This window comes from Antedon mediterranea, chromosome 8, assembly GCF_964355755.1.
Source record: "Antedon mediterranea chromosome 8, ecAntMedi1.1, whole genome shotgun sequence".
Taxonomy (NCBI): Eukaryota; Metazoa; Echinodermata; class Crinoidea; order Comatulida; family Antedonidae; genus Antedon; species Antedon mediterranea.
In genome coordinates this window covers 9,703,285-9,730,189 of record NC_092677.1, presented here as the reverse complement: position 1 = coordinate 9,730,189, position 26,905 = coordinate 9,703,285, and the positions used below count along the sequence as shown (strand labels likewise).

At 32.3% G+C, this 26,905-nt stretch overlaps 5 protein-coding genes across 9 annotated transcripts in view; 2 read left to right on the top strand and 3 right to left on the bottom strand.

Annotated features, from left to right (window-relative positions):
- Positions 1-19: 19 nt before the first annotated feature.
- Positions 20-1,615, bottom strand: LOC140056610 (transmembrane protein 70, mitochondrial-like). Its single transcript, XM_072102039.1, has 2 exons — positions 1,453-1,615; positions 20-993 (listed from the first exon to the last, which is right to left on the bottom strand). The coding sequence occupies exons 1-2, from the start codon at positions 1,534-1,536 to the stop codon at positions 346-348; spliced, it is 732 nt and encodes a 243-aa protein (XP_071958140.1). The 5' UTR covers positions 1,537-1,615; the 3' UTR covers positions 20-345.
- Positions 1,616-2,903: 1,288 nt separating this feature from the next.
- LOC140056609 (repressor of RNA polymerase III transcription MAF1 homolog) lies at positions 2,904-7,145 on the bottom strand. The gene is made up of 6 exons (XM_072102037.1): positions 6,499-7,145; positions 5,929-6,195; positions 5,126-5,293; positions 4,556-4,675; positions 3,404-3,523; positions 2,904-2,998 (listed from the first exon to the last, which is right to left on the bottom strand). Exons 1-6 carry the CDS (start codon positions 6,579-6,581, stop codon positions 2,980-2,982), a joined length of 777 nt encoding a protein of 258 aa, XP_071958138.1. The 5' UTR covers positions 6,582-7,145; the 3' UTR covers positions 2,904-2,979.
- Positions 7,146-7,448: 303 nt separating this feature from the next.
- On the top strand, positions 7,449-18,505 carry LOC140056708 (ranBP-type and C3HC4-type zinc finger-containing protein 1-like). Of its 4 annotated transcripts, none has more exons than XM_072102173.1 (14): positions 7,449-7,519; positions 8,240-8,401; positions 8,790-8,961; positions 10,415-10,498; positions 10,856-11,009; positions 11,446-11,539; positions 12,378-12,549; positions 12,668-12,870; positions 13,162-13,341; positions 14,791-14,960; positions 15,460-15,571; positions 15,818-16,096; positions 16,628-16,771; positions 17,157-18,505. In XM_072102173.1, the coding sequence occupies exons 2-14, from the start codon at positions 8,249-8,251 to the stop codon at positions 17,235-17,237; spliced, it is 1,998 nt and encodes a 665-aa protein (XP_071958274.1). In that variant the 5' UTR covers positions 7,449-7,519; positions 8,240-8,248; the 3' UTR covers positions 17,238-18,505. The 4 variants fall into 4 exon arrangements, with proteins under 4 accessions (XP_071958274.1, XP_071958275.1, XP_071958273.1 ...); XM_072102174.1 differs by lacking the exon at positions 7,449-7,519 and adding an exon at positions 7,536-7,611 and having other exon boundaries at positions 12,671-12,870; XM_072102172.1 differs by lacking the exon at positions 7,449-7,519 and adding an exon at positions 7,536-7,611.
- A 1,027-nt stretch (positions 18,506-19,532) lies between these two features.
- On the top strand, positions 19,533-22,081 carry LOC140057168 (uncharacterized). The gene is made up of 3 exons (XM_072102721.1): positions 19,533-19,659; positions 20,306-20,486; positions 20,669-22,081. The coding sequence occupies exons 2-3, from the start codon at positions 20,384-20,386 to the stop codon at positions 21,793-21,795; spliced, it is 1,230 nt and encodes a 409-aa protein (XP_071958822.1). The 5' UTR covers positions 19,533-19,659; positions 20,306-20,383; the 3' UTR covers positions 21,796-22,081.
- A 100-nt stretch (positions 22,082-22,181) lies between these two features.
- The window catches only part of LOC140056430 (differentially expressed in FDCP 8-like), a 29,683-nt gene continuing 24,959 nt past the window's right edge, over positions 22,182-26,905 (bottom strand). For both annotated transcript variants that reach the window (XM_072101797.1, XM_072101798.1), the window contains exons 10-13: positions 25,899-25,979; positions 25,321-25,461; positions 24,760-24,869; positions 22,182-24,357 (exon numbers count right to left, since the gene is read on the bottom strand). In XM_072101797.1, the coding sequence (XP_071957898.1) occupies positions 24,258-24,357; positions 24,760-24,869; positions 25,321-25,461; positions 25,899-25,979 (432 nt within the window). In that variant the 3' untranslated portion in view covers positions 22,182-24,257. The remainder of the gene's footprint in view (positions 24,358-24,759; positions 24,870-25,320; positions 25,462-25,898; positions 25,980-26,905) is intronic.

The window sequence follows — 26,905 nt, the reverse complement described above, 5'->3', positions numbered from 1 at the left end:
AAAGTGGATAACTATTATGTGATATTAAAATGGCATAATCAACAGAAATTTTTATAATAATAATTTTTTCAGGGGGACAATACATCTTTAAACATTTACAAAAATTATTTAGGAATGTGTATGTACTGTAGTGTCACCATTTGACAGTGCATAATTTAATTTTCATTGAACGCCTGCTTTTATTTGATTTCTTTTTTTTTTATACACATTTAGCTATGTTTTTATGTTAGTTTATTCAATTCAATTCCAGTTATTATATCATTTGCATAAAACAGCTATGACACATCATTCTCAATCCATTAAGTTACACAAAAATGCACAATTATAACTCAATATTATGATAATTTATTTTTCTTTATCATTGATTTCATCTGAGATGTCTTGAATAGTAATTGGCATTTTATCATACCCCATTAAATGAGCATAGTCATTTGGATTACTAAAACTTTCAACATCCACCATAAATGATCTACCGTTTGCTTTAAACGTTGTGAATATATTTGCCACACTAGGTACGAGAATGTCCTTCTGGTGAAATACATGCTTAACGTCCTGTAAAATAAAATTGATCGTGTACGCCGTGTAAATATCGGTATCGTAGTTCAAATACATTCTCGTTACATATCTTTTTGTAAAGTAGTGCAAGAAAAGAGGCGTGAAGAACATAACAGAGGCCACTGATCCTGCGACTAAACCGAGAATTCCAAATCCTCCAGTGTCGTCATTTAGTAACAGCGTTGGAAAAATTGCTAAGCTGCAAAGGCTTGTTGAAATCGAGAAAAACTTGACAAATCTAACTCGTTTTGTAATTTGGCCATCATAGATTTGGGCTCCTTGCTTAAGTTCACGTTCAGACATTGGTATGCATGAGCAACGGTAACTTGTGCTGATTGGACGGATGATCTGTTGACCATTTTGTATCACTACGAATGGTTGATTAACGATTTTTCGGTGAATTGTATTAAACTTTCTTACTGAAGCAATAGATATATTCTGTAAAAAACAAACATGACAGTTTATTATTATTAATATGACGTTCTTATTAGTAATAACAGATCAATTATCAATCAATTAGATAGTAGAGATAAAGAGAGGCAGGTAGTGTAGGCCTACTAGGGTTTTATTATCATATTAATTATGACATCCCTCTGCTCTGGCATTATTTAGGCCTATAATATATTATTTTAATATTTAATCAATTTTAACGTTTACATTTGAAAGGAAAGAAAGCCTCACAAAACAAACAGAACCCACTCAATGACACTGACAGTAGTATTATCCATATGATCTAGGCCCTAGGCATATCAATCAATGTGTATGTATTGGCAATCTCCTGCGGTGTCGGACTCATTTTGACACACTGACTGTATCATGAACAGCCTGAGCGACGAGGGCTAGCCTAGCTAGGGCCCTACCTAGGCACAATACAACATATAATAGTGCAGTACTTACTTTTTTTATACAGCCAAAACGCAGCAAGGCGGCAGACATAATTGGAATTGACCTACGAAAGGATGACTGACAAATATTTATCATCTTTTTCAAGTAAATTATGTGAATTTTTTAGCGAAGTGTGCCAGACACGATGAATCTCGAGCGTAAAAAATACATAATGATGATAGAGGGCAGTATATTAATTTGTTTTGCAACCAGCTAGTATAGCACACAACAATTTCATTAGACCTTTTCTGTGCTTTATTAGCATATATTGTGTACAATTAATTGCGTTTACCTCAATAAACCAATAACTACCTTATTTTTGGTGATGAGAAACATTTTATTCAGCATAAAAAATTCAAATTTATTAGCATGTGCTATATCTAAATAAAATGCAAGTAAAACTATAAAACTAGTCAACTTTTAAAACTTGTTAGTATAGTAATGTCTTGTAAAAAAACTCATTTACTTTAATTTGACTGTCACATCAATGTTGTACCCTACGGTAATGTACTATAGCACAACAATAATAAAATGTGCACGAGTGGGGTGAAGTCGAAACCTCCCCCAAACATTAGAACTATTGCAGTGCTATTACTTGTAAAGCAGAACCATGCATTATTGCACTAAAAAGGCAGTAATACATACAGTTTTGTACATTCACAACTAGTAGCCATACATTCATAGACTTCGGAAGCAAAAATCAACCTTTTTAAAATAATTCTGGCGCAAAACAGAATGGCATACAACACCAAGATATAAACTTATTCTAACATACCTGTCACAATTTCATACTGTCTTATTTACAATATGTACATAAGTTTCTGAATATCTAACAACCGTAAACAAATTTTGGCCAACTAGGCCATTATAACTTATAAGCAATGTGTGGGCAACCCAATGCCAATAAATACAAACTTACAACTGGATGCAGTATGTACAAGTGTATTGTAGTGTAAAATGCTGAAGCTTTTAAGATTGTAATGAAATATTACAAATGTATATAGCATTCACAATAGTTAACACAACAGTTAATAAATACTTAGTTTAAAAGCCTGATAAGCAATATATTGCATGGTGATATATAATATCTACACTGCAATTGTTAGTCAAGCTCTGTCTACGTTATCAAACTTTATGGGACAAAAAAATATGATGTGCTCATATATGGAAATGATGATGTCAGATCACTACCATATTTGACCATATCACTACCATATTTGACCATATCACTACCATATTTGGGCACATCACACTCATTGTTTGGTCAAAATAGGCCTTTCTTTAGGCCAGTTTCAAGTTCAGAATCAGAAACAATCACTATCACTATTTTTGTTTAAACAGTTCTTTTCAGTTTTGAACCATATTCTTGCTTAAATGCTATTAAAATCTACTGTATAATACATATAGCTGATTTACAAAAATAAATACAGGTAGGTTTTAAAACCTATTTTAAACGTAATTTCTTCATTCCATCTAATTTCTGACAATTTGAGTGAAGTGTCCTTATTGGTAGCTCACTGCTGTTTGCTGTAATCCATACTAATTGACAGGCGTCGATCTAACAGAAAAATAAAACATTTCTTTTCATTCATAAATGTTTTTTAAACAACCTTACAGCACAAAATTCAACATACCTTGAATATCTAGTATGTTGAATTTTGTTTGTTTATTTTATATTTTTAACCAGAACTTTAATTCGAGCAAACATTTAGTAACCAACAAATAGAAAGAAAGTCTTTTGAATGTAAGAAAACAAATAATATAAAATTAATACAGATTTCATTTAAATTTTGTGTAGAAAAAAATATATTAATGTTACTTGTTAGACACAGACAACACTTGGGAATATAATTATATCATTATTATTTCAATTAATTATATATTATCATCTTGAACAATAACTAAATTTAAGCAAATACTGTATTAATATATAATAAATAATAATATATAAATAATAAGTTACCTTTGTCTCAGATTGTAACCATCATAATCCTCGGTTTCCTCCATGTAAATATCATCATAATCTATGTCTGTTTGCAGGTCAAATCCAATCCCAGAATCACCACTCGCAATGGCAGATTTGCTACAAAGACAAGATACAAACATATAATAATGAATCAGTTTTACACAATATAAGGCAATTTTATTTAAGCCTTGTCTACACTATAAAATTAGATGTGAAAAATGTTATGTGCCCATACATATGAACATGATGTATCACTACCATGTACAGTATGGCAATATCAATACCATATTTAGGCACATCACACTTTTTTGTCTAGTTTGATAGTGTAGACAGAGCTTTAGAAAAAAAACCAATCTCACATGGGTGACCCCAGTACCTTACTTAAAGCTACAGTAGTCCCAACACAGCTCTACAGATCATTTTGTGAAGACCTCTTAAGACTGGACTTTGTCTGACCTCTAACTGTGCGACCTGTCCGGCATGGGTGACCCTACCAGTAGCTTGCTAGGCTACCGCCGGCATAGCTCTACAGATCATTGAGATTCACAAGCTTCTCCACCTCGCCAAGGTGCCAGTCGTATGGAGAAGTATCATGTACAGTACAGACAATTTACCATCAAGTCATTACTAAAATATACTATGCTAAGATTATATTTGCACTATTTACAATAACACCGTTGTCCCAAGTTGTTTAACTATACATATATTATATATCTTATGCATATAAACGGCCATTATTATTATTATTATTGAATTAATGAATTTGTGTACAATACAATAATATTTCTGCATTATATTGAAGTTTTAGTAGGCATATTTTATTTTTTATTCAGACTCAAAAATAAATTTTAAAATTCTATTACATTCTTTCATTAAGCTAACATGTACAAGCATATAAAACAAAGGAAATAAATATAGGGACAACGGCTAGTTGCAGTAAGAACTTTGACTAGCAGTAAATAATTAAAAATAAATAATTTAGTTAGTTAAAATTAAATCGACTATCCTATAAATGTACTATGGTCATTGTTGTTTTAAAATACAGGACCAAAACAACAAAGCATCTATTAAATATCAAAGTTAAGCAACACAAATGGAAGTTTACACACAACAATGGACACAAAACACAATGGGTATTAAAATGGATACCTGGTGGCTCTACATGTAACAAATAAAATCCGCTTCAGCTTCTTGTTGTAGAAGAAGTAATTAAACGACCAGAGAACACCCTCTTCACCAAATGGATCCGATTCAAGATCTGTGTTGTAACTAAACATGCAAGAAAAAAAGTCAAAATTAGTTAAATATAATTCATGACAACCCAGAATCAAAACACTATAATATAGAAAACTTAAAAATGATTGAGTTGAGTTGTACTTTACAATTATTTCTTTATCTAAAATTGACAAGTGTGAACATCATACAATAGATTTTAAATGTCTATGGCATTCATAATTAATAAAGTTGTTAATTTGAATATTATGTATTGTGAAGAGTATGGGTGTGGGTAGGAAGATTGTTTTACCATGTACCTATAAATTTATAGGTCCATGGTTTTACAGTACTGTTTGGTTATTATATAGAGGCTTTTCAATCCTTCTGTAGGGTGGGTGATACTGTAGGTGAAAATATATTGCAAAGAAAATGTTCTGCGGTTTCCTCTTAAATTTTTTTTTTATTTTCTTGTTAACCACTTTAACCTTAATAAACAATAATTACCTGTATATCTCGCATTCATTGAGAACAATCTCATCATTAATGGCAGACCATAGCTTGGTTTTAAGCCCAGCATACATATCACCAAGGACAGAATATAGATTACTGTCAACTGCATTCATTATCCAGTTTGAGCTTGGCTCTTTGCTGAATTCACTGCTTTTCGCATCACTAGATAAAAAAAATCAAATTTTTCATTTTCTATTTTATACTATGAAAACAATCGTTTCAAAATTAAACCATAGAGATATTATAGTGCTATATAATATCTCTATGATTAAACCATAGAGATATTATAGTGCTATATAATATCTCTATGATTAAACCATAGAGATATAGTGCTATATAATATCTCTATGATTAAACCATAGAGATATAGTGCTATATAATATCTCTATGATTAAACCATAGAGATATTATAGTGCTATATAATATATCTATGATTAAACCATAGAGATATTATAGTGCTATATAATATCTCTATGATTAAACCATAGAGATATAGTGCTATATAATATCTCTATGATTAAACCATAGAGATATAGTGCTATATAATATCTCTATGATTAAACCATAGAGATATTATAGTGCTATATAATATCTCTATGGTTAAACCGATCAGAAAGTGATAATTGAAGTTGTATCACCAACATTCTTGTATCACCTTTGCTAAAGGTGATACAAGAATTTATTTATTTTATACATTTCCAGAATTTAGTGTTTAGCACAATGCAAACTATTAAAGTTATACAAACGACATTCCAATTTTAACACAAAAAATTATACCAGTAGGCACAGCAACACACCTGAAATCATAGTCGGGATGAAAGGAAGCATTTAGCGTTGCTATGAGGTAGTATATCATTCTACGACTACAGGTGTGACACAGTGGGCCTGTTTCCTCTCCTCCGCTGCTACTGCTGGTGCTTAAAATTTGACCTGGGCCGAGATGAAAGCCTGACTGAGGAGGTGACAACGCCTGCAAATCGTTTGGTGACTGACCGTTCTCACTGCTTATCATCTTGTATAAACGCTTATCGTTACCGGCCATCTTACAGGAATAGCTTTCCACTCTGCAAAATTAAAAATACTTCAATTAAGAAATTCATATTTCTAATTATATCAAATTTATAATATTTAATAACAATTCTTTATAATAAAAACTTAAATTTAGCTTTAAAAATTTACATTATGATGGATAGGCATTCAGTATTGTCACTGCAACAGTGTACAATGCCAAAGGAAGAAAAATAGTATAGATGGAAATGGAATTACAAATTAGGTTACTCAATATACTGACTGTAGTTTTAAGGTTAAAAATATATAATTGATTATTGTATTATTAAGAAATTTATAGAATACAGAAATGTACATACTTTCCAGAAATTTTACAATCACCAGTCTCCACTGTCAATGCTTCACTGATTGCTTCAAGTTTTGAATTGTCTAAAAGCTTCATCTTGATTCTTCTCTCTCTTCTTTTTATCTGTATTTAGTTGTTGGATCACTAACTCACCGTGAATTTATTATGTTTTTATACACATACAGTAAATTCAGATTATTTTCGATTAAATTTCGTTCAAATTCTTTACAGAAAAATTGTGTGGAATTTAATATTAACAAAAATTACTAATGACAATGTTCGATATTGTTGAAAAACAACTATACACCATTTCAGAATTGTTTTGTTTAAATAAACTTGAAGCTAAGCTGTCCTTTTGTTGTTGAGACAACCAGAGCATAACAAGCGCCATCGAATCAAAAGCCTCTTTGTGTGCGGGAGAACCGAGGGACAAATACCAGGAAACGACCTTGTTGACTGGCCTACGAGCCTGGTAAAAATATACAACAAAAATGTATAGACTTTCTTGAAAATACAAGTAAAACGACTCAAACCTTACATAAGATTTTTCGGTTTGTGTTGATCTAATTAAAACTACGGAAATCCGTTGATAACTTATGCATAAACACGACTATTTTCTAAACTTTCCCAAGAAAAAAAAGCTTTTACGTTTTGGAAAATTACAGCTGAAATGTTGACATTTACCTTAGTTTTGAAGTCCATTTTTAAACGATTATTTCACATAAATCTATTGCCATATATAAGTATTTTATAATTATATATATAAAGTAACATAAAGTATAATAATTTTAACTAAAAGAAAGTTAATTATGTAATTCATTATATATTTTTTATTATTCAAATTGATAAAATTATGGGAAGTTTGATTAAAATACTATTTGAGAATAAGGTAAGTCTATGTAAACAACCCCCTCTATAAATAATTACGAAGAGTCATCAGGTCACGTGCCACACACAAAGTACATAAATTAAAAATGGGGAAAATCCATACTCTATTTTTTGTTTACGTTTGATGACACTACTACTTTTTTTAGGTAACCTCCCTTGATTCTGATAACATATTCGACTACACAGACTTTATATGTAGGCTAGTCCAATTTATGTGTAGCAGACTCGTCTAATAATTGTAATTTACTTTTTGTATTTTCATCATGTGTGTGTCTTCCTTCTACTCTAATTCTAACTAACTATTCTATTATCTGTACTGTTCTGTAGCCACTTGTTTCTGTCAGTTGGTTGGTTGGACTAGCTACCAAATGGTTTTTCCTTCCTTCCTATTTTATCTACTGTTTTACCTATACATTATATACGAGTATAAGCAGGCCTAGATATACAGTGCCAGTGGAGATCAGTAGTAGATCAGTGTATTAGTTAGATCAGACATTCTGCTCTGGTGGGTAAATATGTAGCTACAACACGGGATGTTTATAATATAAACGAACCCGTCCATTAATTTATATTCAGTTCAGAGTCTCATATTCTTTGGCCGATAATTGTAATGCATTTCTGATATTATACCTTGGTAGAACAGTAAACTTCAAGTACATAAATTGTTTAAACGTCAATTTATTTGTATGGTGAAGTCGAGTTAAAGTTGACAAATATTTACATTTATACAGTATGTTCCTAATTTTTTTAAATTATTACTTTTCTACAAACTCATATTTTAACTTTTCCATTTGAACACGACTTCGACTATATCTTTTTATATTCAATATGCATTGCTAATCATAATTTCATTTTTATTCTCTCAGACTTTTACAATGCTTGATGAAGAATATAGTGTTCTCGGATCTGCTCCTGGTGTGCTTTATCTTAATCATGATGCAAAAGGGTGGATCCGAATTGCACCATGTGTATTACAGTTTCTAGATGTATCAAAAGGCTTTGTACTGAAAGCAGTACATGACAAAAGTGTTAGTACAGTTTTAAAAAATGTAATTGTTATAATAATAGTAATTGTGTTTACTCCAATTAGTATTAAAGCATTAAAAAATAGAGAGGGAGCAGAGACATGCCTGCAACACTTCAGCCAATAAGATATGACAGTTTCAAATCATGCCCGCGCCTACTCGGTCACCTGCCACTACACCTGTGTGGCAGCGTGTCTAGCATAATAATGCAATAACGTGATCCTTGTATGCTAAATTGTAAATCTTTTATTTACAAAGATTTTATTTATTTTATTTTCAATAACCATAGACTGGTATTCGTGGTGATTTAAATCATTGTTTTTCATCTTGGAAAAAAATATCGTAAATTTTGAAATAATTCAGATAGAATAAAATGAATATTGCATTTCAGGTACTTCTTTACTCACCCATGTCTAGCCTAAGTTTCAAGGTGGTTAGTGGCTCCGTTCATGAATTTATATTACCTGATAAGAAGCAATATCAAATGGAATATGAGAAAGTTACGGACGCCTCAAACTTTGGAACATTGCTTGGCAATGCGACGCATGAACAGAGGAAATCAGGTAGAGCATAGCAAGATGTATTGTCCCCCAAAAATATGAAAAATGAAGATTAATTAAATCAGATTTTTAATAGCTTATTTTGTAGTTTTAATAAATTTAATCACTTTAACAAAAAATGTTTTCACTTATAAAATGAAAAAATATATGGTTAAATTCAACCAAAAACCCATTGGCTGGTAGACAATTTGACTATATTTGCAGGTAAATAATTTTGTTTATATCCAATTTTAGTCTTAGTGGATAACTATTATTTGATATTGAAATGACATATTCAACAAATTATTTTTTAAGCTATTTTTTCAGCGGGACAATGCATCTTTAACTTTTAGTTACATATGATCTATGAACCCTCATTGTATATCACATTACAGGTTGAAGTGAGTTTAGGGTTAGGGAGTTACTGTACAACATATCTTCCCCTTGTTTTCTAAATTCTGAATCTCTCTTGGGCTAACTTGAAATAAGTTATATCTGCATGAATGTTACAATTTATTCAAAAGGACTTTTAAATAGTTAAATACACAATAGCATTTTTGAAGAGTAGGTGATTCCCTACGTATATCCTGCCCAATTTAGTTCCTGTCATGAGACTGGAATAAAACTTAGTCACCAAATTGCAAAATGTCATGTGTGGTATCAAGTCATTTGACAAATTCAACCCATTTTTATAGTAAAATTATGTCAGACATACCAGGAAGGAAATATATTTCATATCATAACAGCACAAAAGAAATTGATTGATTCTTAGCAATCGAATACTGGTGGGGCATTCTCATTGTTATGCTAATAACATATTCAGTTACTTTGAAGGGAAAGTCCAGAATTAAAATAGGGAATTTCCAACAATGTAAATTTGTATATCGATTCTAATCATAGCATTTGGTTGAAAGACAGTGAAGGATTCACAGTTATGTTGAGTTTTGTTAAGTAAATTCAACCCTGGTGTCCAAAAGTTTTTAGTATTTTAAATTCAGGTTTGTCCAATTTTATTTAAGAGGTAGTTGCAGTTCATATCATAGTATTGTATCAATTATGTTAATACAGTATTATCCTGATTTATACCGTAATTGTTAATACTAAAATTGGCCTACTGTGTACATTGTATGATTCTGTTCATGTTCATTACTGTAGAGCACAAACTGTACATGACCGAATATAGTCCCAGGGGGCCTGGATATGAACTTTGGGTGGGATTATATTTGGGTGGATTGCATAGATTTACCCAATAAACCTAAAGTTTGTAGGACATAGAGACATAGTGATTAGGGGTGGGATTATACTTGGGCATGGGATTATTCTCGGTCAAATACTACGACCCTATACAGGGGACACCCACCTTTTAAAAGGAAAGTTTGATAGGTCCCAAAGGTGTCCCCTTAATAGGAATTCTACTCTAATGTACTGTAATTTAATGATTGTACATTAAATCTGATTACTACAACCTTATTTATAGCTTTTGAGAGGAGTCACGTCGAGATGGCTGCACAGCGGCACATCAGTGGTGGAGACTCGTCATCGGGGAAAGGCGAACTATTAGGTATGAAAAAATATTATACTGTGTAACTTTAATTTCCTACTCTAGTTGAATAGTTTAGAGATTTTTTTTCGCCACAAAATAAAGAAAATTCTTAATATTTTAATTTAAAACATTAATATTTTTATAAATCAAAAGGCAAATTACTGAAAAAAAATGACAATGCTGTGGGTAAATAATCCAGAATAGATATGTTAAACTGACCAATTTGTATTATGACTTTTCATTGCCTTTGTATGGTAACAGTAAATAAGTCAGTGGTCCCTACAGTAGATTTTAATAACTGGTTCCTTGTTTAAGGATCAATGCTTTATCAACCCTAATTTTTTTTTAATGAATTTCTTTCTTTAAATGTTACAGACTCTCTTGCAAAGGAATTGATGGTCAGCATTAATGAAGGTGATCAACAAAAGGCTGGAGAAATTGCAAAGAGACTAGCACAAGAAAAGGCTTGTTTAGCTGTTAGCCAATCTGCAAATACAACAAACATCACAAAGACTGATAATAGGATCAAGTTAGTTTACTAACCTTTTTCAATGTTAAATTCCCATAAATTGGATATTTGTGAAGAAAAGTTGTTCCTCATAAAACAAGTACAATAGGCTCTGACTACACTATCAAATTGTATGTGACAACAAAATGTGAAGTGCCTATATGGATGTGCTGATGTCATATCACTACCATATTTGGGCATATCAATTCTACATTTGGGCACATAACACTTTTTTTGATAGTGTAGACAGAGCTTTAGTTTGAATTCTGAATCAAACAGAACTCTTTAATACTCTTAAACAAAATCACATCCTGATCAAAATGTGCAGATCGTGAATAAAGAAAAGCACTTCACCAACATGGAAAAAGGAAAAAAAAAACATACAGGCAGGCCATAATACAATTTACTTTATTGATATTAATGTTAAACATCCACTTCCAATTGCTTCTTTTTTCAGTCTTAGGATTTCAGTTGAAGATCGTTTTAAATCATCAATAAAAATAACTTTGAAGGTTAAGCCATCAATATCAATTAAGTCATTAAAAGAAAAGGCAAGTATATATATTTCAACATAAATAAATTAAAACAAATATTATGACTATAGCAGCACAAAGAGTTGCAGAAATAATATATAGGCCTATATCAAATTGACAACATAAACAAAAACACATTGTACAAAAAGCACAGTAAAATAAAAAATATAAACAGTATGGTTTAATGGTTCTGGTTGTTCAAGTGAACTTAAAACTTCAGAGTACATGTCTGGCTCGTATGCACTATAAATTAATAAAGAACCCAAGCATCTTTCAGAAGAGTATTATCCCTGTTCCATCTTACTACTTAGCCCCTGTTGCTCATTGTTGACGGACACTATTTATGCAGTGGGTCGGTGGAGAATCTTAATTTGAATTTCATCAACTGAGGGTGAATGGTAGAAACAAACAAAACAAACAGTCACTTAGTAGTCAATAGGCTGTATAAAGAAATAGATATATCAACCCATAGTAGTAAAGTAATCAACTAGTTTAATTACTTTACCTCTGTCCCATTTTTTATTTCATACACATTATACCAGTTACAACATGGATAAACTGTATAATGTTTATAAAATAAAGTCTAATTTGATGTTTAGTGAGTGGAGTAGAAACAGTTGGTTATATAATGTGATGAATAAACACATTTGTGTTTGTAGCCATAAAGTTAAAACCCTAGTATTGGACACTGGACCTTGGGATTGGAGGCAAACCACCAAACCACTCAACTACCCAAGTGCAGCTACTGTAAATCAACAGTTTACGGGTATCAAGCACCTATGTGGTGCATACATAGATAACAGCAATATCTTCCATTGACAATCTCTCTCTAACTACTGTACTATTTTTTTTACAGATGCATACAGATTACAATTTTCCACCAGAAGTTCAAAGATGGATTGTGGGCCATCGAATTGTGAGGGATGATGAAACGTTACAAGCGTTAAGCATTGACCAATCAGGATACATGGTCTTTCTTTATTTAACACAAAAAGAAGAAGCACCAAGAAACGCTATTCAAAATCCTGGTTAGTATTTAATGAATAAGAATTGGAAAATGAATAAATTGCTCTCAACTTTTTCTTATGGATGTCTCAACAACTATTGTGTAGAATATTATAAAATTACTATATTTTTCTTACACAGAAGTAGCCGAAAACTTGATAGATGATTCAATACAAGTTGCTTCTAGTTTGGCTAGTGTTCGGCCTAAGCCTGCTCCCAGGCCTGGTTTTCAACCACGCAGACAACATGTTCCCTTTGAAAATGTTCAGAAAGTTGTCAGAGATGTTATGCAAAATAAAGAGCCAGTCTTGCCCTCTGCTTTAGGGAAGAAATCTGCATTGGATGTAAGTACTATTTGGAAGGTCTTTCAAATCTATCTCATTATTTCAATGGCCATCCTCTCTCTTATTCAAAATGATAGTATATATACCTGCATCATTACCTCCATATACGCATGATCTAACTATCGTTCTTGGAATATCGCCATTACTGACTGTGGAGTACACTGTACAGTATATCCAGCCTATAGTGTCTGACAAAATGGAATTTATCGAGGGCACTCTTTCTACTTGTACTTACATTAACAATATTACATACATTGACACATCTCTAGTAATGTAACTTTCTCTTGTCAGGTCGGCTGGCACTGTGAAGTCTGTACGATGGTAAATGCTCCTCGTAGACCAAGCTGTCACATGTGTACAAACCCGAGACCGGATAACTATGTGCTACCGCCGATTGGTTCGTACGAGTTGGATGCGGTAGAGAAACGGCTAATAGAAGAAGAAAAACAACATGAAGATGTTATAAAACAGGTAAGTGCCTAAAAAATTAAAATATCTTTATGGTCAAAATTGTAAGATCATTCTTTAGTAGAGGATCTCAAACCGGCTAACAAAGTATCACTATTCAGCTTACTGCGCGCTTTGTGTCAAACTTCGATGAATTGCTAAAGCTATTTATCAAATTGCTGAGAACTATTGAAGTAACTTTCTGGTAATAAAGAGTAAGCTCAAATTTAGGTGTTTCTTCTCTTCTAGTTGGTTTAAATGCTCAGTCCGTCCTCCTCCTACACCCTTTATCCTCTAATATCAAAACTAAATAAAATACAAATTTCAAAATTAGAACTAAATTATTTTTTTATTTTTAGGATGATCTGCAAGGGTCTGGGTTACTAGTGGGAGGAGGAGACGGGCTGGTGTTTGAACCTCAACCACTTATATCGTTCCAAGAGGAAGAAAATAACTTTTAAATAAAAATATTGACAACAAGTTTTAAAAAAGTAACACAAAAGTGAAACAAAACTATATTACAGCAAAGTTAGAGAAATTACAAATTGCGCATGTATATATTTCGTAAATGAGTCGATAAGGTGTTACAGCTTTATGGGGCTGCAGTTTTTATTTATTTTGTGTCATCATTAATCTAAAATTAGGTTTACAACAAGCGGTACTTTTTTTGCCAGATCATTTAGTGTATGTTGTATAAATAACATTATTGTAAAGTTATGTATCGGTTAATATTATTATAAATAAAACGTTCTTTAAACTTTTTGTTTGAGAGTTTGTTATACAGTGCAGTAATAGTAATGTAACATGCTTAGAATGACAAATTTGTACCCGGCTTTTAATGTCCAACCTGTAGCATGCATCTCGGTCTTTTTCTATGCCCTATATAATACTGTATATACTTTCTATATAACTAGGTGGGTTACAGTGGTGGATCCAGGGCCTAAAAATAGTCAAATGAAGGGCTGGGCTTAATTTGATGTCCTGTCTTTTGCATTACGATTTTGCGAAATTTAAGGTGGATCTGCCCATGGGTTAGAATTTCTTCTATTCCTGTAAAATTAATATTAAATATTAATATTAAATATTAATATTAAAATGATAATAAATGATACTTGATTAAGTTGTTGATATTTTATCAAATTTGGGAGAATTAACATTCCATTAAGAAAAAAAAAATCATTGAAAGTGTAGTTGTAAAATTAGATAATAATATAAATACCACATTATTGTAATACGGTGCATGATTATGCGTTTGTTGTATGAAGCAGTTTATTAGACAAAAACAAAACAGCAAAAATAAAAAATAACTTTAAAAGCAAATGAAATTGTGTAGTTTACATAGTGTATTTTTTTTTTGCCTGTTTTTTTAATGTAAAATTAAATCATCTTGTCTGCTGTATATTTTGAGATTGAAGGGACAGAAATTTGATTTAAAAAATAATTTATATTGATGTAAAATATTTTGAAAAATAGATAAAGGAAGCCGATCGACAGGCAGCTGTCTTAAATTTTGAGCGTCTGCAAGAATACGACCAGTTGGACGTAATACCAAATAACGAAGCTTTTACGTGCTTGATATGTTACGATGACTTTGACGCTGGAGAAGGCATCACTCTGCGGGAATGCCTACACTCGTTTTGCAAGTAAGATTACAGAAGTTAAAAGTTTTGTGGTTAATATGATTGGTTTTGATCCCAATGTCCTGGGTTCAAAGTCGGTTGGATTTCGGAATCATTTCTCATGAAAAACCACTCCACTCACAAAGACTAGATTTTATATGTGTTGAGTACTCTCTATATTGTATTAATAGTTGTTCTATGAAAAGGGTTGACAATTTCAAGAAGGATAATTAATGAATTCACTTATAGTTATCATTAACAACCAGTGGCATAATGGTTATGAGCGCTCAATGGTTAAATCATTGAGTAATAATTATTACTCCATGGTTAAACACAGGGCCCCAGAGCTTATGAGGCCCTTGAGGCTATGGCTAAGAATGGCAGAGGCCTCCAGCGTTGGAGGACCACTTAGATTTCCTAAATTAGGGGTGATAAATAAATGTATATACAGTAGTGAATGAAATGACTGGCAAACTATTAATTTATTTATTTTATTCATTGTTTAATTTGATTACATTTTTAGAGACTGTCTAACAGGACATATTTCTGTCTGTGAAGAACCTGAAATCAAGTGTCCATTTCAGGACAATGAATTTTCTTGCGAAGCTTTAATCCAAGACCGCGAAATCAGAGCAGTAAGTGGAAATATTAAAAATACAAATGAAACAGATATATATTTATTTATTTAATCTTTTATTTCGGGATCTCTGGGCCATAACAAGTAAACGTATACATTAATAAAAAAAACAAACAATTGTATTAATTACTACTACTGATTTGAGGATGGCATCCACCTGAAGAGCATCTTTGACTTATATAAGACATGTGTATTATTATTCTGTGTGATCTTAGAATGATACAGAATTACTTACTTTTTTCAGCTTGTTGACAATGAGCAATATCAAAAACACCTGCAGCGTTGCCTCGCAACTGCCGAGACTCAAGCAGGCAACAGTTTCCATTGTAAGACCGTGGACTGTCATGGCTGGTGCATATACGAAGACGACGTCAACTTCTTCCCTTGCCCGATCTGCGGAAAGAGCAACTGTTTGACGTGTAAAGCCATTCACGAAGGAATGAACTGTAAAGAATATCAGGATTCGTTGCAAATAAATGCTATGAATGATAAAGCAGCTAAGCAAACACAATTGATGCTGGATGTAAGTTGCAAGTTGCTGCTCAAATCAAACAGTGAGAGGGAGGTCTATTCAAACCACACAGTGAAATCAAATATGTAAACCTGTCCATGATATCCTACAATAACACCATGGTATGGTATCTGCTTGTGTACCACCGCTCCTCCCCCCCCCCCCCTTCCCTTCTATGATGGTGCTTGACAAAAATACAATGATTACTATTTGTACAGTGTGAGTTTACATTTTCCTAAATGATTGTTAAAGTATAGTAGTAAGTGTAGCTATTGTTACCAAACATTTTTTGTTCAACTCCTTGGTGTCATCTCCTATAGGCAGATCCAAAGAGGGAAAAAAGCTGGCCAGGGACCCACTAAATATTGAAATCTGCAATACAGAAGATAGAACATTAGGTTTAGTTAATCACGTCATTGTACCATTGTTGGGCCTGGGCTCCTTCTTTATAACATTTTGGATCCTCCACTACTTCCCTGTACAAGACAGATCAAATTACTGATGAAAAAAATCAAATTTAAAATTGTATGTTTTGATTTTTAGGAAATGGTTAGAAATGGAGACGCCATGCACTGTCCAAAATGTAAGATCATTGTACAGAAGAAGGACGGTTGTGATTGGGTGAGATGTACCATGTGCAAGACTGAAATATGCTGGGTCACTAAGGGACCAAGATGGGGTCCAAATGTGAGTGGACACTATGCATTCATTATAGCTAAGTTAATATGTCAGTGGCCAAGTAGCACACCATATGTATGTTCTTGAAAAATGTTGGGACAATGCAGGTTTTCTTACTACCAATGAGCCAAGCCTATCAGGTTGATATTTAACCAGTTGTACAAAAGACATGTGCACTCTTTAGTACATTTGTTTTCTCTTTACCAAAACATACAGATTGTTCACTAATTACTAACCAACAATAACTTCTACTTCTATTATATAGCTTTTAATTCGCACTCTTTGCAATAAAAATTGAATTGTGTGTAGATTACAAGTACTGTATATAAAAATCAATAAAAATATAAAACTTCCAAACAGCATTGATAATTGTATGTTATATTTTTATTTTTAGGGCAGGGGAGACAAATCAGGAGGATGTCATTGTAGAGAAAATGGCCGTCTTTGTCGGCCAAATTGCCAGAACTGTCATTAGCTTAACTCAACTAGAGTGTTGCTAAATTCAGATAATTTAATTTCAATCATTCATAAGATTTACTGTATGTATTTTAAGTTATTAAATAAGTTTATACAAATATAAATACAGTACAGTTTTATGTACATAGTTAATTTTTCAAATTCATTTAATTTCTGCAAAAATTGCTTCAGCTTAACTCAGCTAAATTGTAACATCATTTTCGTTCAGATAATTTAATTTCAATAATTTACCAGATTTACTTGTATTTTAAATTAATAATAATATAATAATACAGTAAAATACTTTGTAAGTAGATAGCTATTTTTTTTAATTCATTTAATTTCTACGAAAATTGTTTTTTACTACTTTGATACAATTATGGGATGGGAATAATTTATTGTTATCAATTTAAATGTGGTATTCAGTTATGTTACAATCATAATGTGGAGAAACTGATTCCAAGAACAAGTTAAAATTGTATGTTATGGGTAATCATTAAAAAACATATCTAATTGCCCCTATAAAGGAATAACTTTGGGCTAATTAACAATATCCTCTTAATAGGAATGACCCCTGAATAGGGATTGACAATAGTGGTAAAACTTACCGTTTATTGCTCCACCCTCGTTTTTACAGTGTAGTTCTCTAAACGAAGGGTTGTATTGTATGGCCATAACTTAAACTTAAACAAATGATCATCTCGTTACAAATATCCATATGTTATTTATGATAAAGTATCGCGATAATTTCTTAATTTGAATTAAGCTAATGATGATTGTTAAGTTATCAACTTTATATACATATGTTTGTTAGTTAAATTAAGCGGAAATATTATGTATGAGAACATAAAGAAAATAAAAATAAAACAATACAAATTATATTTATGAATTATTTTATATATGTTATGTGTAATTTTTCTTCTCAAGAAATGTTTTAGAAAAATAAACAAAAATGTTTATTTATTATAGGTGATCACCTAAAACAACATGGCATAACTGGTGATATCTCAGAATACTTTATGAGTCTTATCTAAATGTAACAATAAGTTTGATTGCCTAATTAAGGAGATGTTGTGGATCAAAGAGATAAAACCTACACTCAATCGGATTCCATCAAAGCTAAATTGTTTATCTAACTCAGTAGGAGGAGCTAATTACTTAATTAGTCCCAAATTAGCATTTCCTGTCACCAACTTTGGTGCTTAGTGCACATAATTATTATTGTTTTGTATTCACTTGATCTTGAAAATGGTTCTATGATGGTACCGAAACGTCGATCTTTCTTTTTGTCATTAAATTTTATATTGAAATTATATAGTAAACGTCTTTTAATTCGTAATAAACATTATTGACCTAATAATAGTGAAAAAAATTAATTATTCCTTCACAATACTTCAAAAATATAAAAGAGTTACCAAATATTAATTATTCCTTCACAAATACATTTGCATTTCTTTTGGAAGATGACTTTATCTAATTTAATAGGAATATTATATAACATTAGCGCAAGAAACATATTGATGTTGATATGGATGCCCTCGGACAAAATATTGAGGGTTTCAAACAGACAGACGGACGGACGGACAGAGAGGAAAGTTATGTTTATTTTGTGACGTTTCATGAGGGGTCCCACTTATGTACACTTGGTTGGAGGATGGGACATCTTTCAGTTAAAGTCCGTGTAATGTAATGATGTTATGTAGTATAGTAGTAATAATAATAATGATGTTCAAATTGTCCATAATTGGAGGTAATAGTTACAAAAGTAATATACTTTAGTTGATGACCAAAACGAACATATATTTAATAGAAATAGTAGAAAGTATGCCTATAACCAGGACTTTTTAAGGGGTTTTCCTCCAGATAAAACTTTTCGTTTTCTTTTCATAATCTTTAACAGGGGAGCCGGTTCGGCCCGCACCTTTTTGTTGATCCGCATAATAATTAATATCCTGGTCTTTAATTGGAATGAAGAGGCGTGTATGACCACAAAAATTCACGGTAAATATAATTTAATAATGAATTTCCTTTTTGAGGATCAATAAAAGTTATCTTATCTTATCTTATCTTATTTACAATACTCTTTTCATACCATAGTGATGGGACTTACGGAATCAATTCAGAATGTTCACTGCATAATAGACTGTCAAAACATCCTTTCATGTATTTCAAGGATTAACAGACATTACAAAAGCCTTCTTGGTTCGACCCTTGCGACTGTCATGCAAATTTAATTTACGTCTCAAAGGAGCTGTTTTAGTAGAGGGCAAAACAAAGTAACTATGCAAACTTAGGTGAACCGCTGCTGTGAATTGGGTACCTGTAATTTTAGGCCTACGAATATTTGATGGAGATTTGTTACAGGCCTACATTATGTAATAAACGATTCATTGCGATTATTTAAGTTCTGAGATGTGATGTAAACCAACTTAGACCAACAGGTAAGAATAGAAAAAAAGTACCGTGATTTGCTGGCTTTTCATGAAACCGAGTTTCATGAACTAACTTTAAAAAGTCAATCAATTTAAGCATGGAGGCTAGTACCCATTTCTCCATGCTCTAAGCATTCAAATAAATACACGACATCGTGATATAATTAAAGATTGGTAATCATATTTGTCGATCCATAATCATCATCAACACACTGGCGTCTATATAGGCATATTTAATTTATTGAGTATGTATAATATAAGAAGGTCCTGTTTCATATGAATAACAGTTTAAAATACAATGTCTGCTATAGGCTGTTGTCGCTTTACAAATATAAACTTTACTTACCCTGTTCATCATGGGCAACTCGTCTAAACAACAAAAATGTACAGTCCTTCGTATTTCCACGATAGCAGTCCCCAACTAATTTTCCACGTTGTAGGGTTATTTTCATAGAAGAATATTATATAGATCATATTATAGCTTCATAAAATTCGATTAATTGATTCCTACATTGTATTAAACCTATAACTTATAGGTCCATGGTCAAGTCCATAGTCAAACAATACAAGGCAAGTCAACTCGAAATGCAGGCACACTAGAAATCGCTATTTTCTCATACACCTTTATATGCAAATTAAATTTTACTTTTTTTAGAATACAAGTGTGGTCATAACTTGCTACGGTGCTGCAGAGGATGCACCTGCAGATATCAATTAGAAGTCTGGTGTATCGATGCAAGACAACGCCGTGCCATCCTTAAAACATCAGTTAACTGTACGGACACTGTGCTTTGTCCTATCGATGTTATTATTACAGATCCGGACAGTTAGGGCAGGTAGGTGAAAGAAAGAAAGACCGTGTCTTGCATTAATGTACGAAAGAAGGATACTGTTAATTAAAAAAATATAATAAATAATAATAAATAATTCAACACGGGACTATACCTAATATTAGTAGGTCGTTTTAACAAAGGATCTATTTGATGTCAAAGTATTAACAGTTTATATTTCTTTACAGCACCAACCATCATTAGCGTTAGTGTACAGGTAACTACTGTGGTTACAACCTCACCACCAGCGACGGTCAAGACATCTGATGATGACACTTCTAGCCAACACTTCTTTTATGATATTCCACCGGCAGCTTCTACTATCCTCATTACCGTTTTTGCGGCAATATTTAGTTACGCTCTGTCCGTTGCCATTAAGTTGCTCTGCCCAGATCAATGTGATCACCATGGCACGTGTTCCGCCACAAATACTGCCTTGTGTTGCAGACGGTACAGAAGAACTGTCAATCCGATGTCTAAGTGTAGCGAAACAGAAGCTAAATCATCGTATCGGCGCCAATACCCAAAACCAGTCGATGGGATACCATATGGAAGACCGGATTACCAAAAGACCGTTCAAGAATGGTTGGAGCAAGTGGACCACACAATCGGTGTCCCGGATGAGACATTACAAGGAGTTTCAGAAACGGACGTTAATCCTGACAATATGCCATCTGTTCGGTACGACCGAGAAACCGACCAAGCAGTTACCGATTCAAAGAGAATGCCACATACAAACACTGATGCTACAAAAACATTGTCTTCTCATTTGAACAATAATGAGGAATGCACAAAAAAAGAACTGGATAATTTATTCATTGTAATACCTGCTGCAGGAATAACGGAAGCAGATAAAATAAAAACTTATGCAAAAGAAACAAATTTAGAAAAACATAAATTTATTGTACAAGCAGAAATAAATGGTTGTGCACCTAGTTATAAGAATGGGTCAGCAAATAAAACGATGTCACAGCCAGAAAGAGATATTGAACTACAAGTAAGGCGTGGTATAGACTCTGAAATACAACGTTCTCCAGATACATCTCCAGATAGTCTGAAGGAGAACGAGCCACTGTTGTCTCCTTCTCATACCACTAGTACCTTGCTAACACCAACGTCCGCTGCTTCACCTCTCAGTCGGCCTTTAAGTATGGCATTAGAATCAATAAATACGGACGACAGCACATCCATAAAAGAGGAAATTACAGCAGACTATCCACGACAACCTGGTGATCATCCAGATGCCGTGGTGACGACATCTTCCGCGTACGCTCTATGCATTTTGAATCATGATAATAAAGTGTACAACACCTGAAGCAACAAACGGCATTGGTGACATTCAAGAATATATTTTAGACTGTGAAGAAACTGATAAAGAGACTGATGTTTGATTTCACCTCTGTCGGGTTTCAAACTATATAAAATTAATTTGCATTATTTTATTATTACGTAATAACAATGCATTTAGGCCACACTAACACTATAAAAATACCCATTGGGTTAAACGTGGTGTTAGTTACATTGTAACTTGCACCGATTATAAATTTAATTGAATCATTTTACTGTTTTAAACAGAGTGGAAATAAACTATTTGAATTGAAGCACAAATTATTCATTTATAGTTTGCTTTTCCCGAGCTAAAAAAAACACGACTACGATCTTGCACCAAGTATACAGTAGCACATCTATTAAAGACGCGTTCGATACCCAACAAAGTGTCCCTTAATAGATGTGTCCTCGCGTTCGATACCCAACAAAGTGTCCCTTAATAGATGTGTCCTCTGAACATCTCCCCACTTATAAAAATTACAGTCAGGCTCCAATCCATTCTTGTATATAAATTTATTAATCATAGCGCATCCAAGTACATATCAACGAAATAAAATTCGTAAATTCCGCGGCCTCAACCCAGACATTGAATATAAAACAGTTGGAAATATACCTACAATTACTAATGTGGTGGTTTAGAATATTCATTTAGTATAATGCATGTCTAAATAATCTTCTAAAGCTCTGTCTACACTATCAGACTTTATGTGACAAAAAATGTGATGTGCCCATATATGGACACGATGTCATATCACTACCATATTTTGGTATATCACTACCATACTTGGGCACATCACATTCTTTTTGTCAAACTAGTTTGATAGTGTAGACAGAGCTTAATGTGAACTTCAATAGTTTAACCAAACGGTTCAATAAAAATAATAGTTGAGAATAGTAACAAAAATAGAATAATTAGATATTATGGTTGACCAACGTTTTAAAAATAAGATTAGAGGTTTTTTTTTTATCAATCTAAATTAAATATTTATATATTGCACATCAAATTAATTATACTTAATTCAATCAAGTATTCAATCGAAAAACCAAGCTAAATAAAAATAACCATCCATTATTTGGTCCATAAACCATCAATGATTTGATAAATCAACTAATACTTGAACTAATCATAAATCTAGATAACTAATTAATCGATTAATCAATACATTGATCTAAAATCAATATATAATCGATATATTGATCAATACATTATCGATCCATTCCTTATATTCAGAGTTCTAGTTCTGTTCTTTTACAAATCAAGAACCCAACAAAACTAAATAATTATTATAAGCTTTATATATGATATTCTTAATAAAAAAACAAACAAAATATGTTGATTTATATAAAATTTCATTATTTAAACTAAAATATTATATACAACGCACAGAGATAACATCATGTACGTGAGTACTGTATGAATTATGAAAAAAAAAAAAATTAAACTACACAATATGTTTTTAATTCTTTAGTATAAAACACATGTAAAAAATAAAATATGTATTTAAAGATAAAAATATTATTTGAGTGTTTTTGAATAAATATGTAATTATCAAGTGATTTATAAACAATTCATAACAATATCAACATTAGAGTTTTAAAAAAGAGATGAAGGACCAATTACAGATTCAAGTAGAAAAAAAAAATATCAAAATTATATAATTCATGATTCCAGTTAATCCGTTTGAAAAAATACACATTTTCATATTTGAATACTATAAATGACCAAATATGACATGAAAAACTTGCTTTTATTGATTTTGATGATTTTTTTGCATCAGTATTACTATGTTTACCACCATCACAGGCAAATCAAAATCCTAAATTTTGAAAATTGCAATGCAAAAGATAGGACAGGCTAAGATAGGTAAAGTTTAACACCGTTCATTATGTTTAGGCCCTTTCAAAATCCTAGATCCGCCACTGCGCTCCCATATGTATTCATTAACTTCGCTAAAAAAGAAACACACACTGTAAAAAGAAATTTGTAAGTCATCCTGGAAAAAATGATTATAGTCCAATACTGAATGAATTTTCTTGCGAGTACTCAGATAAATCTATTTGTACATTTGTCCAAATTGGTATAAAATATTCAATCCATATTAGTGTGAATACTGTATGTTTGCAGGTGGAAATTGACCTATGACCTACAGATCTAGAATCATACCACTTGACCAAAATTAAGTTTATTTTCAAATATTACGACAAAAGAAGTTGTAATTGTCGGGTAAAATCATTTGACACTCAATTATTGATATTGTATCGCTTGAATAATGGTATTTTATTGTTTATATAAACTTTGACCTTAAGTCTTAATAAACGTGAGTTCAATATATTGCAGTTTGCCATCTGGAATGACTCAATTGCTTTATTCATCAAGTGTGCCCTCTATGATTATTGTATCATCTTTTGATACGCATTAATCTCATGACCTTGAGACTGATCTTTCTGTCACGTTGGTGAGCTGGCAGTATTTATACCGATGACTGTTTGCCGCTTGGAAAGACGTAGACACTTTGGACACTGGCTTCCTGTCTTGTAGAAACAGTCCCTGCAAAGAAAACACAAATGTGTTTATATTCAAAACATTTCTTCTTCAATTCCAACTTTATCAGAATATCAATATTTCCTTCATATTGATAGTGCTTGGCTTGAATGAACAAAAAGGTCAAAACTCTTTCTTAAAACTAATAGATGTTTATATAATAATAATAAGCTACACTGGAGTCACTTCGTTATATGCATGCTTACTGATCCTAAAGCTCTGTCTACACTATCAAACTTTATGTGAAAAAAAAATATGATGTGCCCATATATGGACATGATGCTGTCATATCACTACCATATTTGGGCATATCACTACCGTATTTGGGCACATCAAACTGATTTGATAGTGTAGACAGAGTTTAATAACACTGTCCGGCTGCCAATAAACAGTGTCATTCAACTTTACCTGTGAAAGACAGAACTGCATTGTTTGCAACGTGATGCAATGATATCAAACGGGAAAATGATCTCATTCTTGTCACATAACTCGCATATATATCCCCTCCCTTGACAAAGCTGAAAAAAAAAACCCATTTATATTTGTTCCTGTAGTAATCAATAATTAACTTTGGTTCAACCTTTGTCTACCACTCTGAAACAATAGGTAGGAAATAAGTTAAATAAGTAATGGCGTGTGGCGCAGTGTGTTGGACGTTCGACTACTGATCGTGAGATTGAGCATCGAATCCAACTCTTACCGCATTGCTTGTATCCTTAGGCAAGATACTTTACTTACGTTTGCCTCTCTCCACCCAGGTGTATAAATGGGAACCCAGTTAGATCAAGACACAACTTTGCGCTGATTACTAGCTGCATTATGGGAGTATGTTTGATCAGGAAAAAATGTCTGGGGTAATAATGTTCAGCCTTAGAGGTTTCACAACATTAGGCGCTACTGTATATAAATCCAGGATATTATTATTATTATCATAAACACTATACAAGTAATGTATTCTATTTCACAAACCTGGCAATCTATTTTAATGTGGACAACATAGCTGCTGTGAATTTTCTCAAGTTCAGCCAGCAATGAATTCTGTTCCATGTCAATCAAGTCCTTTAGTGAGTACATATTGGAAGACTCCACAAAATGGGTTCTATCTTTTAGCTACGGAAAGAAAATTATTTAATATAAAATAATAATATAATCATGTCCGACTATACTCAAACGATAACATTACAAAGAGTCTAGAGATGTATTGTCCCCCAAAATTATAAAAAATAAAGACTTATAAAATCAGACTTTTAATAGCCCATTTTGTAGTTTCAATGAAGTTATTCACTTCCGTAGAAAAAAATTCAGGATTTCACTTATAAAAAGACAAATAAACCTATTTACTTCCAGACAATTTGACTATTGTTTGCATTAATATAGTTTTATCAGGTAAATAATTTTTGTTTCCGATCCAATTTTTGGTCAAAGTGAATAACTATTATGCGACATTAAAACGACATATCCAACAAGATTACAAAAAGCTTACAAATAATTTTTTCAGGCAGACAATAAATCTGTATAAAAAATAAATAAAAAAATGGAATACTAACTTGCAAGAGTAATTGGCCGTCTAAAGCATTCCGACATGACAGGAAATAAGACTTCATTATTAAAATTTCTTCTCTTAATTTCTGAAAACAGAAAAACGCTTCATTAAATCTAAAATTCTAATACTATATCTTACTATAAATCACAAAATCTATGCATGTCTGTCTGTGTTTATTCAGAGACTAGGGGTCGCACAGTGGATGGGTGTATATAAGAAAGTTTGCATTTGTTGGGTTGTCAAGGTTAAAGGTCATTGTAAGCCCTCTAATTGAATCCTGTGGGTACTCTTGTATAATTAATTTATGCCAATTTTAATGTTAAAGACCCCTTCCCTGCAATTTTGGACGTTTTTTGGAAAATAATACATATATATCACTTTAAAAACATTAAACCATGTCATTCCTTGTCTTAAATGTACGTTTTATGGTAAATTATGATAAAAAGTGAGAAACAATGCACTACCTAAGTAGCTCGCGGCGATCGACCTCTCGTGGACGGCCTTAGGCCTAGCCTAGCTAGGCTTAGTTTTGTAGGCCTAGCTGGTAAACATCGGTAACGTACGAACATCGTACGCTACCTATATACCTAGCCTGACGTTGTATAGTTGCTGCATTAATTGTATTTCTATTTTTGCCAGACTCCGTTGATACAAATTGGGGAAAACCCGGTATTTTCGCTGAAAAGTTAGGAGTCTTCCATTTGTTTTGGCCTCACGATCGATCGAAAAGTGGGCGAATTACAGGTGAAAAACAAAAATATCAATCCGCGCGCAATGCATTTTGGGATTTATAGCGGGCCGCTATAATTATTAGAATCAACTTATTTTTCACATTTTTAACCGTTTAAAGACGAAAAAAGTTATCGCAATAGGACCATATAGTATTATTTTTACATTAAATATAGTTTGTGATCTTAAATTAGATCTAAAAAACGTAGGGAATGGGGCTTTAAGTCTGATAAATCATAAGAGAGAGCGGGCTATATATTTATCAGAGCTAGAGCCATTCAA

What these genes read in the sequence shown, in the direction of transcription:
- LOC140056610 (XM_072102039.1), bottom strand. Translation starts at nt 1,536, where the DNA reads ATGATAAATATTTGTCAGTCATCCTTTCGTAGGTCAATTCCAATTATG. An exon ending in GTTTTGGCTGTATAAAAAAA is followed by an intron (nt 994 to 1,452) that starts GTAAGTACTGCA and finishes TGTTTTTTACAG; the next exon opens with AATATATCTATTGCTTCAGT.
- LOC140056609 (XM_072102037.1), bottom strand. Translation starts at nt 6,581, where the DNA reads ATGAAGCTTTTAGACAATTCAAAACTTGAAGCAATCAGTGAAGCATTG. An exon ending in CATCCCGACTATGATTTCAG is followed by an intron (nt 5,294 to 5,928) that starts GTGTGTTGCTGT and finishes TTTTTTATCTAG; the next exon opens with TGATGCGAAAAGCAGTGAAT. An exon ending in GTTACATGTAGAGCCACCAG is followed by an intron (nt 3,524 to 4,555) that starts GTATCCATTTTA and finishes TTGTCTTTGTAG; the next exon opens with CAAATCTGCCATTGCGAGTG.
- LOC140056708 (XM_072102173.1), top strand. Translation starts at nt 8,249, where the DNA reads ATGCTTGATGAAGAATATAGTGTTCTCGGATCTGCTCCTGGTGTGCTT. An exon ending in GCATGAACAGAGGAAATCAG is followed by an intron (nt 8,962 to 10,414) that starts GTAGAGCATAGC and finishes CCTTATTTATAG; the next exon opens with CTTTTGAGAGGAGTCACGTC. An exon ending in TTAAGTCATTAAAAGAAAAG is followed by an intron (nt 11,540 to 12,377) that starts GCAAGTATATAT and finishes TTTTTTTTACAG; the next exon opens with ATGCATACAGATTACAATTT.
- LOC140057168 (XM_072102721.1), top strand. Translation starts at nt 20,384, where the DNA reads ATGCAAGACAACGCCGTGCCATCCTTAAAACATCAGTTAACTGTACGG. An exon ending in GATCCGGACAGTTAGGGCAG is followed by an intron (nt 20,487 to 20,668) that starts GTAGGTGAAAGA and finishes ATTTCTTTACAG; the next exon opens with CACCAACCATCATTAGCGTT.